The sequence below is a fragment of the Anthonomus grandis genome, chromosome 5, assembly GCF_022605725.1.
Source record: "Anthonomus grandis grandis chromosome 5, icAntGran1.3, whole genome shotgun sequence".
NCBI classification, from domain to species: domain Eukaryota; kingdom Metazoa; phylum Arthropoda; class Insecta; order Coleoptera; family Curculionidae; genus Anthonomus; species Anthonomus grandis.
This window is the reverse complement of record NC_065550.1, coordinates 12,423,608-12,439,210: the sequence shown is the minus strand read 5'-3', so window position 1 is coordinate 12,439,210 and position 15,603 is coordinate 12,423,608. Positions and strand designations below refer to the sequence as shown.

Genomic DNA, 15,603 nt, shown 5'->3' with positions numbered 1-15,603 from the left:
AGCTTTTCAAGCAACTAGAAGGCAGACACGAATAAGACAAATCAGAACTTCGGAACGTGATCTCGAAGAACGCCTAAAGAAGATTGAATCATTATTAGCGAGGAAACCTAAAAGACCATTGCAATGCTGGAATTGCAATGAGGAGGGGCACCTTAAACGTCAATGCCCCAAGCCTTTAAGAGATCCAAGGAACCAGGAAAACTTCAAGCTGGCTGGGTGCTACCAAGCCCCACGTATAAGACTAAACCGGCTGCCACATCCTGGAGAGAGCTTGGTAGTACCGGGAAAAATATGTGAATGTGAGGTGGTAGTGGATACAGGATCAAGTCATACTATCGTGAAGCCGAACATCGTAGCACACTGTTGGCTTTCAGCACCATCCAACTTAATTCTGGAGTCTGCAAATGGAAAAAGGATCCCGATTCTTGGATTGCATGAAGCTACAGTTTCCATTGGGTTAACAACAGCCAGTATTAGTGGCAGAAATCATGGATGATGTCAAATTAGGATTAGATGTTATGAATGCTCAGCAGTTTAAAATGGATGTATATAACCGGATATTGATGACGAGAAATGAAGAGATTTTTATGCACCACCTATATGAAGATAAAGTAAATACCAGAGTCTTAAAGTTATTCAAGGATATTACCATACCAGCAAATTCAGAGGTGGTGGTTAATGCTACAACTGGAGGAAAAGAGGGAGAAACTGTTTTGATTGAGCCCATGGAAAACTGCAAACTATATGGTCAAGGAATTTTTCCAGCCAAGACGTTATCTACGCAGAAAAAATCTACTGTTTTGATTCGAATGGTAAATTTAAAAGGATATGATCAACACCTGAAACAAGGAGAAAACATTGGCGTATGGTCTGAAGTAGTGGCAGTCATGAAAAATTCTGATAGAAGTCGTTATTCAAACAGACCTTTTCCTGTATGTTTACAAAACCTATTTGAAGAATCTTCTGCCAATTTAACTTAATTAGCAAAAGCTGATCTGGTCACTGTGATTTCGGTATTTTTTAATTTATTGTATTGGGCCTTGTGTTCACTAATCCTAGTGTTGGTAGAAATCTTCCTACCAACAAAGTCACCTTCTCGACTCCAAACATGATTTTCCTGACAGCCAAAATATAAAAATACTGCATCAATGCAGCAAAAGTAAAAAACTAGACTTGTTGGAGGCAATGGAGATTAGTAAAGCTTTTAAAAGCCCAGATCTGTCCTGTGTTAATGAAAAGTTTGATTTTGATGGCCACCTAGTTTTTAATAACCTCAAGTAGTTCTAGACTCTTAAATGATGGTTAGATTTCTAAAATGTATAAAGGATTTGATTGTTTAGTTGAGTTCTTTGTACATAGATAGTGCCACTTTATTGTAATCTGTGGGGACTTGTATCGCCCTCTCACTCACTCCGAGAGTGGAGGGGAGGCTGTCAATTGTCAGGAGGTATTCGATCCATTATGGCGGATTAGGTTGCACCTGAGTCGTGACAGAGACTGGTTGTAAAATTCGTTTACTTCCACGTGTCTAAGCTATATAGCCGTTGACTTGTACGATTGGTACAATAATAATTATACAACAATAATTTGGGGCGCGACGTTTCGCCACTTGACTCTTGCATCTCGCCGTCTGACAGCAAGATCAGCTGATTTCAAACTTCAAATTTGTGATTGAGGGATCAGCTGATTTGATACTTCAGTGCAGTGCGTAAAGGTACAAAAGTTTAAATTTCTTTAGTTTTTTATTATGGATGTGTGATTATCATCCCTTTTGATTAATTATCGTCACTGTTTTTACTGTATTAAATATTGTGTTGGAAACTATTTTTAATTTAAAATTAGATCATACTTTTTTATTTTATTCATTTATTTCACATATATTATTCATTTTGTTGCCATAATTTCGGCTCAACTACGTGATGTCAGGGACGCCCTGGCTAATGTCATTGCCAGTAATGGCCGTAATGAAGGCCGCATCGACGCTGTTTCGCCTAAAATTCCCAAAATGATAACTTCTGACATTCAGTGCTGGCTTTTTCAGGTCGATTCCGCTTTCCGCCGTGCCAATATAACTGTAGATTCTACAAAATTCGATTATTTAGTTATGGCTATTGACGATGCGGAAGCCTTCAAATGTATCAGCTCAATTATTAAATCGAGTCCGCTTCCGGGTGATGCGTTTGAACAAGCAAAAGCCAAGCTTGTTTCACGTTTTTCCTTATCTAAGGAGGACAGCTTAAAAAAGTTATTAAAGGGTCGTGCCGATGTTAATTGCAAACCTTCTATAGTATTGAGTCAACTTCGTGATTTGAATGAAAGTAACCTCTCGGATCAAGTTCTTAAAATAATCTTTCTCGATTGTCTTTCGCAACAACAGCCCGACATTCTAACGAAGTATCAGATAAGGACCTTGAAATTTCGTGTCAACCCGGTTCGAACGCTGAATTTCCCCAAGCTTTCGGGGTGTTTAAAAAACCCGTGCCATTATTGCCGGTAGACCGCTCCGAATTTCAAAAGCTAGAGGCAAAATTTGACACCATGATGGAATCATTTAAGCAAATGCAAACGGAATTTAAACGCTTACGCAGTCGCGGTCGGTCACGGTCTGGGTCCAATCAGGGTCGCAGGGGTAATTCTGCGAAATCCGAGTAATGTTATGCGCATCAGAAATACCCGAATAACGCTCTTTCGTGCAAAGAGTGGTGTAAAATGTTCGCGGAATTTCGGCTAAGCCAAAAAACTAAGTTCTACACCTTCCTGTTTGGAGGCGGCAGGTAAAGGTGTGATTGGACCTTCTCGACGTCTTCATATCCGTGACAGGACCACAGGTCAAATTTATCTTGTCGATACCGGTGCGGACATTTCGCTAGTGCCAGTCGATCCTAGGTTTCGCGACAGACCGGCTCGGCTAAAACTTTATGCCGCTAATAATAGCTTCATAAATACTTATGGTGAGGCGCTTCGTACTCTGAATTTGGGGCTGCGGCGCGATATATCCTGGAACTTTTGTATCGCGGAGGTTCCATATGCCATTATTGGCGCCGATTTACTTTTTCAGTATAATTTGGCAGTTGATCTACGCAGGAAATGTTTACTGGACACTTCAACTGAGCTATGCTCTAAAGAAATTGTCAAAGAGGCTCCTGTACACTCCATACATTGTGTGCTGATAGATAGTGAGTGCAAAAAAATTCTTTCAGAATTCCCAGAAATTACAGGCAGCTCCTGCAATATTCCTCCAAAAATTCCTAGAGTTTTCCATCATATAGTTACCTCAGGACCTCCCTTGTCAGCTCGGGCTCGTCGGCTACCGCCTGATAAGCTTAAGTATGCAAAAATGGAATTCCAGCATTGGATAAACACTGGTAGGTGTAGACCCTCTTCTAGCTCTTGGGCAAGTCCCATTCATATGGTCAAAAAGGGTGACACCGAGTGGCGGGTGTGTGGTGACTATAGACCATTGAATGCTGTCACCAAACCGGATAAATATCTCATTCCCCATTTATATGACTGCTCCAGTGAATTACATGGTAAAAAAGTCTTCAGCAAGCTTGATCTTATTCGTGCTTATCAGCAGATTCCAGTTCATCCTGAGGACATCGAAAAGACTGCTGTAATAACTCCCTTCGGTTTGTTCGAATTCATGTTCATGACTTTCGGCTTGCGTAATGCTAGCCAGACCTTTCAGAGATATCTCAACCAAGCCTTGAACAATCTTGATTTTACCTTTGCTTATCAGGACGATATTTTGGTATTCTCCAAAACAATTGAAGACCATCACACTCATTTACGAGTAGTCTTCGAAAGACTTAGAGAATTTGGTCTTGGCTTAAATCCCGCCAAATGTGTTCTTGCCGTTAATGAAATTGATTTTCTGGGTTATCGCATTAACCATCGTGGTATATCTCCTATTCCTACTAAGGTTGAAGTCATTTTAAGTTTCCCCAAGCCTTCTACGGTCTCTCAGCTTCGCCGCTTCTTAGGCATGGTAAATTTTTACCATCGCAATATACCTACCGCGGCCTCCTCTCAAGCTCCTTTAAATGCATATTTCAAGGACTCGCGTAAAAATCCATAAAAGTCCATCCCCGGGGGGATAAGATCCGGGGGATAGATCCGCGGGGATAAAAGTCCATCCCCGCGCTGGTGCGGAACTCCGTGTGGTATCCGACGCCTCTGACATTGCGATTGGTGCTTCCCTCGAACAACTGTCTGAACGGATTGATGGAACGAAGCAGTCTTGGGAGCCTTTGGCATTCTATTCTCAGAAATTGTCCCCTCGGCAGACTCGATACAGTCCTTACGATAGGGAATTGCTAGCCATTTACGAGGCAATTAAATACTTTGAGCATTATCTTGAAGGTCAGGAGTTCAAGGTTGTGACCGACCATAAGCCCTTGATCTATGCTTTTCTTCAGCGTCCAGACAAAGCTTCTCCCCGGCAATCTTGCCAACTTTCATACATTTCCCAATTTACTACGTGCATTGAATACATTAAAGGTTCAGATAATGTGGTGGCTGACTGTTTGTCACGTATTGAGTCTCTTTCTCTACCCATAGACATCTCTCTAAAACAAATTTCTGATTTGCAGAGCAAAGATGAAGAACTGGCAGAGCTTATTAAGACCCACCATAAATACTTCTGTATTAAAACCTTCGACTTTGGTCCTGACAAGACATCTTTATATTGTGATGTCTCTGGCGACTCCATTCGCCCCTTTATCCCTTTGCCATTACGGCGCGTGATCTTTGATCGTATACATAACGCTGCCCATTGTGGAGCCAAATCAACTGACAGGCAAATTCGCATGAAGTACATTTGGCCCGGTCTGCACCGTGATGTTGCACTATGGTGCAAAACCTGCTTAGATTGCCAGCATGCCAAGGTTTCTAGGCATGTCAAATTTATTCCTGAACATTTTGTAACCCCTGATGGTCGTTTCGACCACGTACATATCGATCTGATGGGCCCTCTGCCTCCAAGCAACGGCTTCCATTATATTTTGACAATGATTGATCGGTTCTCCCGTTGGGTAGAGGCCATTCCAATCCCGGATAAATCTGCCCAAACTGTTTCGCGGGCCTTTTATGATACATGGGTCTCTCGTTATGGGTCTCCCAAAGTTATTACCTCTGACCAGGGTCTTGAGTTTGAAGCCACCTTATTTAAAGCCTTACTTAGCCTTATTGGCACTTAACATATCCATACGACTGCTTACCACCCCGCGGCAAACGGAATGATTGAGCATTGGCATCGTTGCCTTAAAGCCGCTTTGAAGTGTCACAATGACAAAAGTTGGACGCGGACCTTATCCACGGTTCTTTTAGGGTTGCGCTCTCATGTTCGTGCTGACACCGAGGCATCGCCTGCCGAATTCTTGTTTGGCACAACACTTGCATGCCTGGCGAGTTCTTTCTTGAAGGGGATTTTACTCCTGATCCTCGCACATTCATTGAGGAGTTTCGTGAGTTTATGCGACTTGTCAGGCCTGTTCCAGTCACAACCACAAGAGGCGCGCGTTTGTTTTTAAAAATTTATATGAAAGCTCCCATATTTTCTTACACAATGTTGTTGCGAAGGCACTCGAACGAACTTCTTCCGGACCTTACAAGGTTGTTAAAAGACCGTCCGATCGGGTGTTTGATATCGATATTAACGGGAAAACGAAAAGCGTCTCGGTTGAGCTACTTAAGCCGGCATATCTCATGTCTGAAGACTTGTTAGCTGATACACTTGATAGCGACCCTCCTTTAACCACCCCTTCGAGTCTAGCTGGAACTCAGGACTCGAATGGTTCTGGCAATTCGCCAGTCACCTCATCCAGTTTGGCTGGAACCCACGACTTGGACGGTCCTGGCGATTTGCCAGTACCAATGGTTAAAAAGGTTTTAAAAACTTACACTCGTAAAAAGCAAGTGAGATTTTCAAATACATAATTTTATTAATTTTTGCATATTATAGTGTTTGTAACTTTGTGTTATTCTAATGTTGCTAATGCATAATTTTATTAATCTTTGCATATTATATAATGTTTGTGACTTTGTTGAATTGTAACGTTCACAGTAGGAGGGGAGTGTGTGGGGACTTGTATCGCCTTCTCACTCACTCCGAGAGTGGAGGGGAGGCTGTCAATTGTCAGGAGGTATTCGATCCATTATGGCCGATTAGGTTGCACCTGAGTCGTGACAGAGACTGGTTGTAAAAGTCGTTTACTTCCACGTGTCTAAGCTATATAGCCGTTTACTTGTACGATTGGTACAATAAAGTATTGTTACCCGTTAACGTGTGTATTATTTTGGTGTTTAAGAGTATAGGATCTCTCGTCTGGTGACTACAAAACCTACAAATCTTTGTTTACTTAAATATTAGGTGTTTTGTGTATGTTATGGTAAGTTTTTGTTGAATTCTCCTTTTTTCGGGTTACATAATTTTAATTATTGTTTAGGTCTGATGATGCTCTGGTCGAGCGAAACATGTAACCTTCGTTATTTTATTAAATCTATTTGTGATGCTGTAGATTTCGTGTTTTTTACCTTTTATAAAAGTGTCAGTCTTACCGGTCGCTCTGCATCTAACGAATCATTTTTAAGATTATTTGTGTCTTGGTTTTATAATAATTATATTATATTAATCGCGCCCCTTGACCTCAAGAAAAACGGCGTGGCAAATGTGGGTTGCATGGACTATCAATGAGGCGAGGCTTCGGATTTTATTTTTGTGTATTGTGGGTTGCATGTACAATTATTAGAGCCGTGGCTTCGGATTTTTATTTGTGTATTGTGGGTTGCATTTACTATTATTGGAAGTCTTCTTCGACTTTTTTATATTCACGCGAGCAACGCCGCGGGCTTTCAGCTAGTTTGTAAATAAAGCAAAATCGAAATTGAACGTCCATCTTGGCAGAGCCGCGCTTTCAAAGCGTAAACGGATCCGAATCTCGCACGTGATGCCACGTTGCCAACTGTTATTTCGCGGCTTGAGAAACTCGGCTGTGACACACGTCGTATATCCTGACAGTGGCGAAGCGTACGAGTAGACAAGGTAGACACTGTCTACCCAAAATTATTTAGTTATTTGTCATTAATTTATTACGTAATTATTTCATGTAATTGTTGAATTACAATTTAAAAAAAACTAACACAGAACGTAGTCGCTCCTTACTATTATTATATAGTATCTAAACGGCTATAATATCTATCTATCTCTAATATCTAAAGGCGCGCCCCGCCTGACGCACCAATTAAAATAAAAATGCAGGGCTGACACCCACTTAATGTACACGAGCTCCAGAAAGACACATTGATATTTGTCTTCCGAAATTTAGAGCAATTAATCGAACCATATACGCATCAAGCAGGTGGCAGAGGTCCGGCCGCATCAGCATTCAGCCTATTACGTATGCAAAATTTATTCGCGGGAAAGACATTCGAGCTTTTGTCTATCGAAGTCGACCAGCTATTTTATTATGCTGTTGAGGGTTGTTTATGGACACGCTTGATCTGGTCGGCCGCAATACATCTTACAGGTTTTTTTAGTGGTTCGATATTGGCAATTGTATTTTAGTTGTGTTTTTATTTGTCTTTAATTAATTTTAAAATAATGGATATTATGGATTTATAAGTTATACCTTTGTTGTGTTTTTTTGTAAGTAGTATTTATTTTTATTTATATATCTTCTTATGCTAATAGAAATTATTTTTTTCTTTTTTATATAACTACTTAATTTTTCTCTTTGAGTTAATATTTCATGCGCTTTTATTCTCTATTTCATTAAAATAAATATTAAAAACACATTTTTTCTAATTAACGATTTTTATTGTTTGTCTACCCGAAAAAAAAGTTCACGCTTCGCCACTGTATCCTGATCCTCTCTTACCTCGTCTACGAGTTTTAATTTAAGAGGCTAAAGCGTGTGGCTGTTGCGGCAAGCAAATAAGCACACGGTTTAGTTTAAACTATTTATTAACACTAAACTACATAAAACTTAAACTAACTAGCGTCATGTAATTACTAACTACATTCTAAACGGATCGAAAGTCGCGTCGAGATCGTTGTCGTTTTTTTCTCTGCCACCCCCCATTTTTATCGACGTTCCTGGTTTCTGACGTTGACGGTCATCACTCATCAGCTGATGCCAGTGTTGCCGGTTGTCTGGGGCGGAGTGTTGCTACACCTCTGTCCGCCCCAAGCGTCACGACCTAACCTAAAAAATCTTCTGTGTATAAACAAAACCACATTTTTATATTATTTGTCCTCATTTTCGCAGATAAAATAAGTTATTTGAAAATGGCAAATACACTATTTACAGTGCTAAGGAAATCTGTTTCCATACACTACCTAGCTCGAAACAATAATTTAGGCCTGGCTGCTCTATATGCACAAGGTAAGCCTTTTTTTTTCATATGTTATATAACCAACCAGCCCCCTTAGGTATATTTTGTTTTAATTTTCATCCTTCTATTTTATAAAGTGCTGTTAGTTGCTAGCTTAAAATGCTAACAAATAATAGTAACCCATATACCATAAGTAGAGTTGTGCAATTTAAATGTTTATTGAGATCATATCTCTCATACTAACTTAGTAATTTGTATTGTTCATACTATGTATTATATCTTAATTCACTGAAGGTTCCTAACATTTATTTTTACATAATCTTTGAAATATTTACAATTCACCTTCTCTAAGGTTGTTCGACATGTCTTTATTTTGTATTTTTCATTGTTATTACACTTTTTACATGTTTATTTATTAGTGTATTGGTAAGCAAAGTTATGTATCTTTGTATCTTATTTGTTCTCAATGCTTATCAATATCTTTGCCTATAGGTATTTTTTTATTTTGCATGTTTTATTACACCAAGCATTAAATTAAAGCAAATGACAACTTGATTAAAACTGCTTCCAATCCAATTAAGTATATGTGGGGTATTATTAATGACCATAAAAATAAGTCTAGTAGTGAGGTAAATATACTGGTTTTTTCTGATTAGTGTAATAATTTTTTTGGCTAACATTGTCCATTATCTGAAAAGCCACATTAATCCATCTACCCTGAATCCTCTAGGTTTTCATATTGCATTGCTTGAGGCGTGAGAAGAGTTTCAGTTTAGAGGTTTCACCCAATGAGATCAGAGATATTTTGATGGGACTAGCAAAAAAAAGGAGGTACTTTTGGCCTCTCTGCAGACTTAGCTTCTTTCCTTATTCTTTAGAGAGAGTTGTGATTGAACCTATTTTCAAAAAAAGTGATTTTTCAGATCTCTCTAATTATAGACACACATCACTTCTTACTATAATTTCAAAGTTTTTTTAAAAAGGAATAGCACTGAGAATGGTAACATGTTTCGAATCTAGAAATCTTTTTATGGACAGTTATTTTGGTTTTAGAAAGAATTATAATAGAACCTGGACTATTCTGGATTTAGTTAAAAAGGATTGAGGATGCATTTGAGAGTCATTGTTACCTGTCAATTACATTCTGTAACATAAGTTTTGATTGTGTTTCCCAGAACTTTATACTTTTAAAATAGCTAAAGAAATATAACTTTAGCGGGAAGAGCATTCAATTGATTTCCAGCTACCTTACAAATAGAATGCAAAGAGTGCAGCTGGATGGTGTGGACTTGCCTGAGAGAGTGATTAAGGTGAGAGTTCCTCAAACGCCAATACTTGGACCACTATTATTTCTTATATATAAACAACCTGCCACAAGTTTATCAGGAATGCTGCTTCTTTATCTTTGCAGATGACACAACTTTTACTTGTGCACTGACAGATTCAACTACTCCTCTGGAGGTGTCTGGGGAGGCAGTCTTGAGGGCTAAACAGTGGTTTGCAGCAAATGAACTTCTCCTTAATGGTAATGCTGAAAAAACACATACCATGATTTCCACAAGAGCCCTTCGAACTGGGCCTAGTACTGAGGATGTAATATTAAAGAGGGGTGCATCTTGATCCTGGTCTTCTTTAGAAATCGCAGACAGAATCCTTAGTCAAAAAGCTTGGGTCTACCACTTTTCTTACAAGAAGACTTTTTGAATGTGACTCTAATTCTGTTCTGAAACATGCCTATTTTTCTCTTTTTCATTTCCACAAGTTATGCCATCCTCATCTGGGTTCATCATGCTGGTGCTCAGAATGCATTTTATTTTCAGAGGAGGGTGGTGAGAATTAAAGAGGTTTCATAGATTTTCAGATATTAGCTCTACCACTTCTATATATTTTTGAAAGCCCTAATTTTACCAAAGAAAGTTTCCATCTACATCTCAGACATAATGAGGTTTATCAGTATGAAACCACAGGTGGACAGAATCGTGTTCCTTTCTATAGGAGACTCTAGAGAAGTCTGGATGGACTAAATTCTTATGGGATAACATTCTTTAATAAATTGACATCCACAATATGTGAACTACCCCTCTCATAAAGTATAAAAAATTTATCAAAGACTTTTTCATCCACAAGACCTTTTATGATATTAAAAAATTTACATCTTACTTCACCAAAAAAATTGATGCAAGTTCAAGCGATTTACCAGTAAAAATTTATGGTAATAAACAGTTCATTGAGTCCAAATATATATTTTTAAATATTCATCTATTCTTTGTGGGAAAATAACAAATGTTTGCCATTTAAAAGAATGTGTGACACTATAATGCAACTGTTTGCCTTACCAAAGTTTAAGTTGATAAAATGTCTTTTATTACCACATTTTGCATACTATTTGCTTGTACGTCAACCGATTTTTTTTCGGTTTGGTTAGATAGAAGATTGAATGCCCTTTAAAATGATGTATCACACTTAGGGTAGCCATTTGAAATACAAAACGTCGACATGTTTGACGTGGATAAAATATCCATTATTGCCAGACATTTTTATGAATTTAATTTTTTTTTGGCACAGTTGAATAGACATTTTAATACTGCTTACATTGATGTGTCACATGATGGGATGGGGGTTCCCATTTGACATATCAAAGTGAAGTTAGCTGGAGGTGAGGTGATTCACAAAACTTTGTCAAATATAAAATTAAAAAACCCCTTGTATATCTAGATTGACATGTTTTTTTCAGAAGTTATTAGGGGTGGTTTGTTTTGAAATGAATGCACTGGATGTCAAAACTTTGTAGGTTTTTAAAATTTTTAAAAAACAATCAAATCATATAAAATAAGTGAGGTTGAAGATGATATGGAATTTTAAACCATCTCACAAAACTCAATAAAAAATAAGACTTATCTTTTTGGTTTTCATGCTTACATTAAATACACTAAATACCTTAGTTATAATATACACAGGAAATTAACAATAATGAAATAATAAACAACGGACCAAAACAACTACAAAAACATTAAAACTGGAAATATATTATAATATAAATGGAATATCTACTGCATTATTTCAAATAGAACAGATTTAATTGTTCTTAAATAAACACAATCTAGACATAGTACCTATTAATGAGACATGGCTGGGGTGATGCAAATTTTTTCATAAAAAACTATATAACTCTAAGAATGAAGTGCAAGTATAGCAATAATATTAAAGAAAAACATAAATTATTCCACACTAAGGGTTAACTGGAAGACTAGTTGACTGGCTTTTGTCATGATAAACTTTGCCCTTTTTGTAAGACAAAAATATTTTATAATTATTGAAATAAAAGCCGATTTATTATTATTATAGATTTCATGCCAAATGCCAATCACACTTCCCCCTGGAGAAGGAGGATCATACACTTAATCCCAGATATCTCAGAGCTTCAGAAGAATGAAGCTTTGATGGAATCCTTTTCATGTTATCGAACTCTGTTTTTTTCCTTAATTTACATAAAAACTAAAATTACATGATAGGTTGATTAACCTAGTTGACGTTATCACAGAACTTTCTGACGATTCGGCCACTTCTGCATTAGTTTATAGATGCTTTCCTTAAGGTTAAGCAGTTTTATTTTTTAAATCAGGCTCTTTGGTATTACTCCTGTTAACACAATTATTGAAATTGTCTGCCCTTCTCTCATTTCCCGTTGTCTTCGTATTTGGTGTTCTAGATCCGTGTACTTAACTATCTTTTCATTATGTTTCGCTCATAGGTTATTATTATGAATAGCTACATCAATCTTCCTACAAATTTTATCAATTAATATTAGGTCTGTCCTACTCATTGGTCTGTAAGTACCTTGTGATCCCAATACAGTTTGTGTTGCTCATTTTCAAGAACTGGTTTGGACTTATAGTTATAATATGGTACCTTGGCTGATGAGGTTTAGTTTTTCTGTGAGCTCTTGATGCAGTATGTTTGCAACTAGCTCATGCCGTTCTTTATATTCCGGTGGTGCAAAAGTCTCACATACATACTTACATCTGTCAATTTGTACCATTGGGTCACCTATGACAAACTTCAAATAATTTCTTGTTGGCATTACTTGGTCTTGGATAGTTATAAGTAACCCTTCATTTTCAGGAAAAAGTTGTCCCGAAGTCAACCAGTACATATTCTTGTTCTTGAATCTTCTGCTTCACATACGGCATGAATGTTTGATGTTTCAGCCATTCTTAAGAAAAAGGTCGCAAGTTACTAATTTGCTGAGTTAGTGTCTTTCCTATGTCCGCCATTCCTCATCCTCCTATATGTCGAGGTAGCGTAGTTCGTTCTAAGGTACTGCGCGGGTGATACTTATTGGCTTTCTTTAGGAGTGTTCTAGCCTTTATTTGCAAATTTTTTATGTCCGTTTTAGTCCATCTTATAATACCAAAAGAGTAAGTTAATGAACTGACTCTGTACTAATTAATAACTTGAAATAAGTTTCTGCTAGACTTGTTTTAGGGATTCGTCGCATTCTTGTAGTGAACTTAGTTGTCAGCTCATTCTTTATAGTTCTATGGTCTATTCTTTGTGCCTGCTTTATTCCTAGATATTTGTAGGATTCTTCTTCGTCCATAGCATTATCCTACCGTTTTTTGTTTGAAAGTCACTTGGTTGTAGTTTACTCTAAATAATGTTCACAGTTCGGCACTTATCTAATCCAAAGGTCATTCCTATATCATCGGGAAGAGAATTATCCACTATTTTAAGCATCTGATCCAGTTGATTTCGTGTTGTGGCAGGAATATTTAAGTCATCCATATAAAGTAGATGTTTAGTTCTCTTTTATCCTTTTTTAGGCCAAAACTTGGACAAGTCCAGTTCAGAGATCTATTAAAATCTTTGATGGGCCGCGAATAGTCCGTGTGCCAGTGTTGCTTGTATTGTCACATGGCATGCATGTTTAAATCGCAAAATTTTATGTGGAGTCACAAAGTAATATTTTAAGCGATATTTAATAATTCCATGAAATAAATAAACGTTTTAAACATTTTTTTTTAAATTTATACATTTGATTCATAAAATTTGACTACAAACGCCCACGTACTATTTTGTTAGACGTCTGACCTCAGTCCCAGCCACTCAAGCGTGAAAAGATGCACAGGCCGGGCCTTAAAATTTATCTGTATTTAAAATTTTATTATTCGGGATTTTTGGGTTTAGTTTTATAAACCTAGAAATTCAGGATAGTTGATATAATAGTATAATATAATAGATATAATAAGCAGCAAGATAATATTTAATTTAAAGATAAGTTTTAAGTACGTAAAATCAGTTTAACCAAAAATTTTAATTTAATAAATTTAGTTTTTAGCTCCATCAGTGAGGTGTTTATAATAAGTGATAAGAGAATAGGTGGTACAATTTATTCTGTGGATTATGGCATTAAAGATTTACTTTTTGACACAAAAGGGTAAAATGTTTTGGTTTGTCTTCAAATTTTATATATTTCCTTTTTTTGGGGTATTGAGATTTATTTTTATTTGGTGGTTATTATTAACGGGGATTTTGGCTGCCACATTCAATGTCCTTTATTACAGTTTTTTTTAAATTTATACATATTATGATATATTATTATAATAACTTACTCATGAAAACCCCATCTCTATATTTAGTACCAACATTTTTTGATAAAAAGTAATTATGTAGTCAGAAAAGTAGAAGTATATTTTTTAAAATAAACTTTTGCATTAAAAACCAAGCCGTTTATATCTTAAGCATATAAAAGACACAAGTTTTACTTATAAAAAAAACACACACTTTGTATGTAATATTTATTATTACAAGTTTTACTTATAAAAAAAACACACACTTTGTATGTAATATTTATTAATTTGTTTGCCTCATATTTAGTTATTGTGCATAATAGGAGAGATTAGATGAAAATTAACAAAAAGAAATGCTTATACTAAAAACTAAAAATCTTATACAAAACACTACATTTTAAGTATACTGGATCCTAAAATTACAGTTTAGTTACAAAACTTTATCTCGCACCGAAGCATAGGGATACTAAAACTAATTCTTAATAATAATAAATTTACAATATTCTTTTTTAAATCAAAACAACTCAGATGTAAAATAGCCTTTTCTCTTCCAGTGAATTATGAAAGAAGTAGTCTTGCCTCTCTGGGACAGAACAAGTGTGGCAGTAACTGTAAAAAAAATAATTTTAAATTTCCATAGCAAAAAAGGGTTTTTTCCTAGAGAATGGAGGGAGAGGCAGACTTTATTGTGTCCCTGAAGAACAACAAGGGCAGTAAGCTGTAAAAAACAAAATTTTAAACTTGTTTAATTAATAAAAATATGGTTTCGTTATTATGGTAAAAAAGGGACTTTTCCCAGAAGTGAAAATCATAAATGTATCATACCATGTTTCTAAATAATATATGGATCTTTCTTCCTCCCAAAATTTTTAAATTTTCTCCAAATATTCTATACGGTACCTGACAATTCGAGTACTTTCCATTACAGCAACCCCATCTTAAACTTAAATCCAAGTTTTATTAGGTATCTCCGCAAGGTTGAGACTGAGAAATGTTTCTCCCTCGCCGATAAGGTTTCCTTAACTATATGGTCAGACCCTCATTATTTTTGTATTTAGAATACACAACTTCACTTAGCAATTTGACAATATAAATGTTTTTTGCAAAGCATTGTAGTGCTTTTGTGAATTGAGGATCATTGCTTAGATTGTTATAGACATTTGGAAAAATTTCCGTCTGTACTTAAACAATAACATTTTAAAACTGCTTGATTTTCCCCTGTAGTCCCTTTCTTGCGCCTTCCTCTGCTTCCTCAACAGTAGAAAATGTTATTGCCTTTCTTGTGCACCCACGGTCACCATAAACGCGCATAGGCACTTAACTCCTCATTTGCCAAATTTTCCTGCCTATTTTCCCCAGGGTCGAAACATTTTAAGGCCTTTAGGTATAATACCAAAACAAATCCACAAACACAAATAAAAAAAAATCCTCACAGTAAAAACTGCAAAAAAATTAGACGAATACAGGCCAAATTCTAAATTCCTCATACTCTCCACTTTCGTAAACGTGTAAAAAGCAAAACCCATCAAATAATAATAACCTCACATAACCCCTCTCCCAACTATTAAAGGTGATAGACCCATAAAACAGAACTATTTTAAAGGCGATAGACCCATCCTTAAAGATCTCTTTAAAAACACGATGAAAGTAATACAAAAACAGCCCAAAAATATATTATTATTATTATCTGGGTACGGCT

General features: G+C 36.5%; 1 protein-coding gene across 1 annotated transcript in view; it reads left to right on the top strand.

Moving 5' to 3' along the window:
• The first annotated feature begins 8,134 nt into the window (after nt 1-8,134).
• The window catches only part of LOC126736937 (pentatricopeptide repeat-containing protein 2, mitochondrial-like), a 39,000-nt gene continuing 31,531 nt past the window's right edge, over nt 8,135-15,603 (top strand). The window contains exon 1 of the mRNA XM_050441603.1: nt 8,135-8,384. Within this exon, the coding sequence (XP_050297560.1) occupies nt 8,288-8,384 (97 nt within the window). The 5' untranslated portion in view covers nt 8,135-8,287. The remainder of the gene's footprint in view (nt 8,385-15,603) is intronic.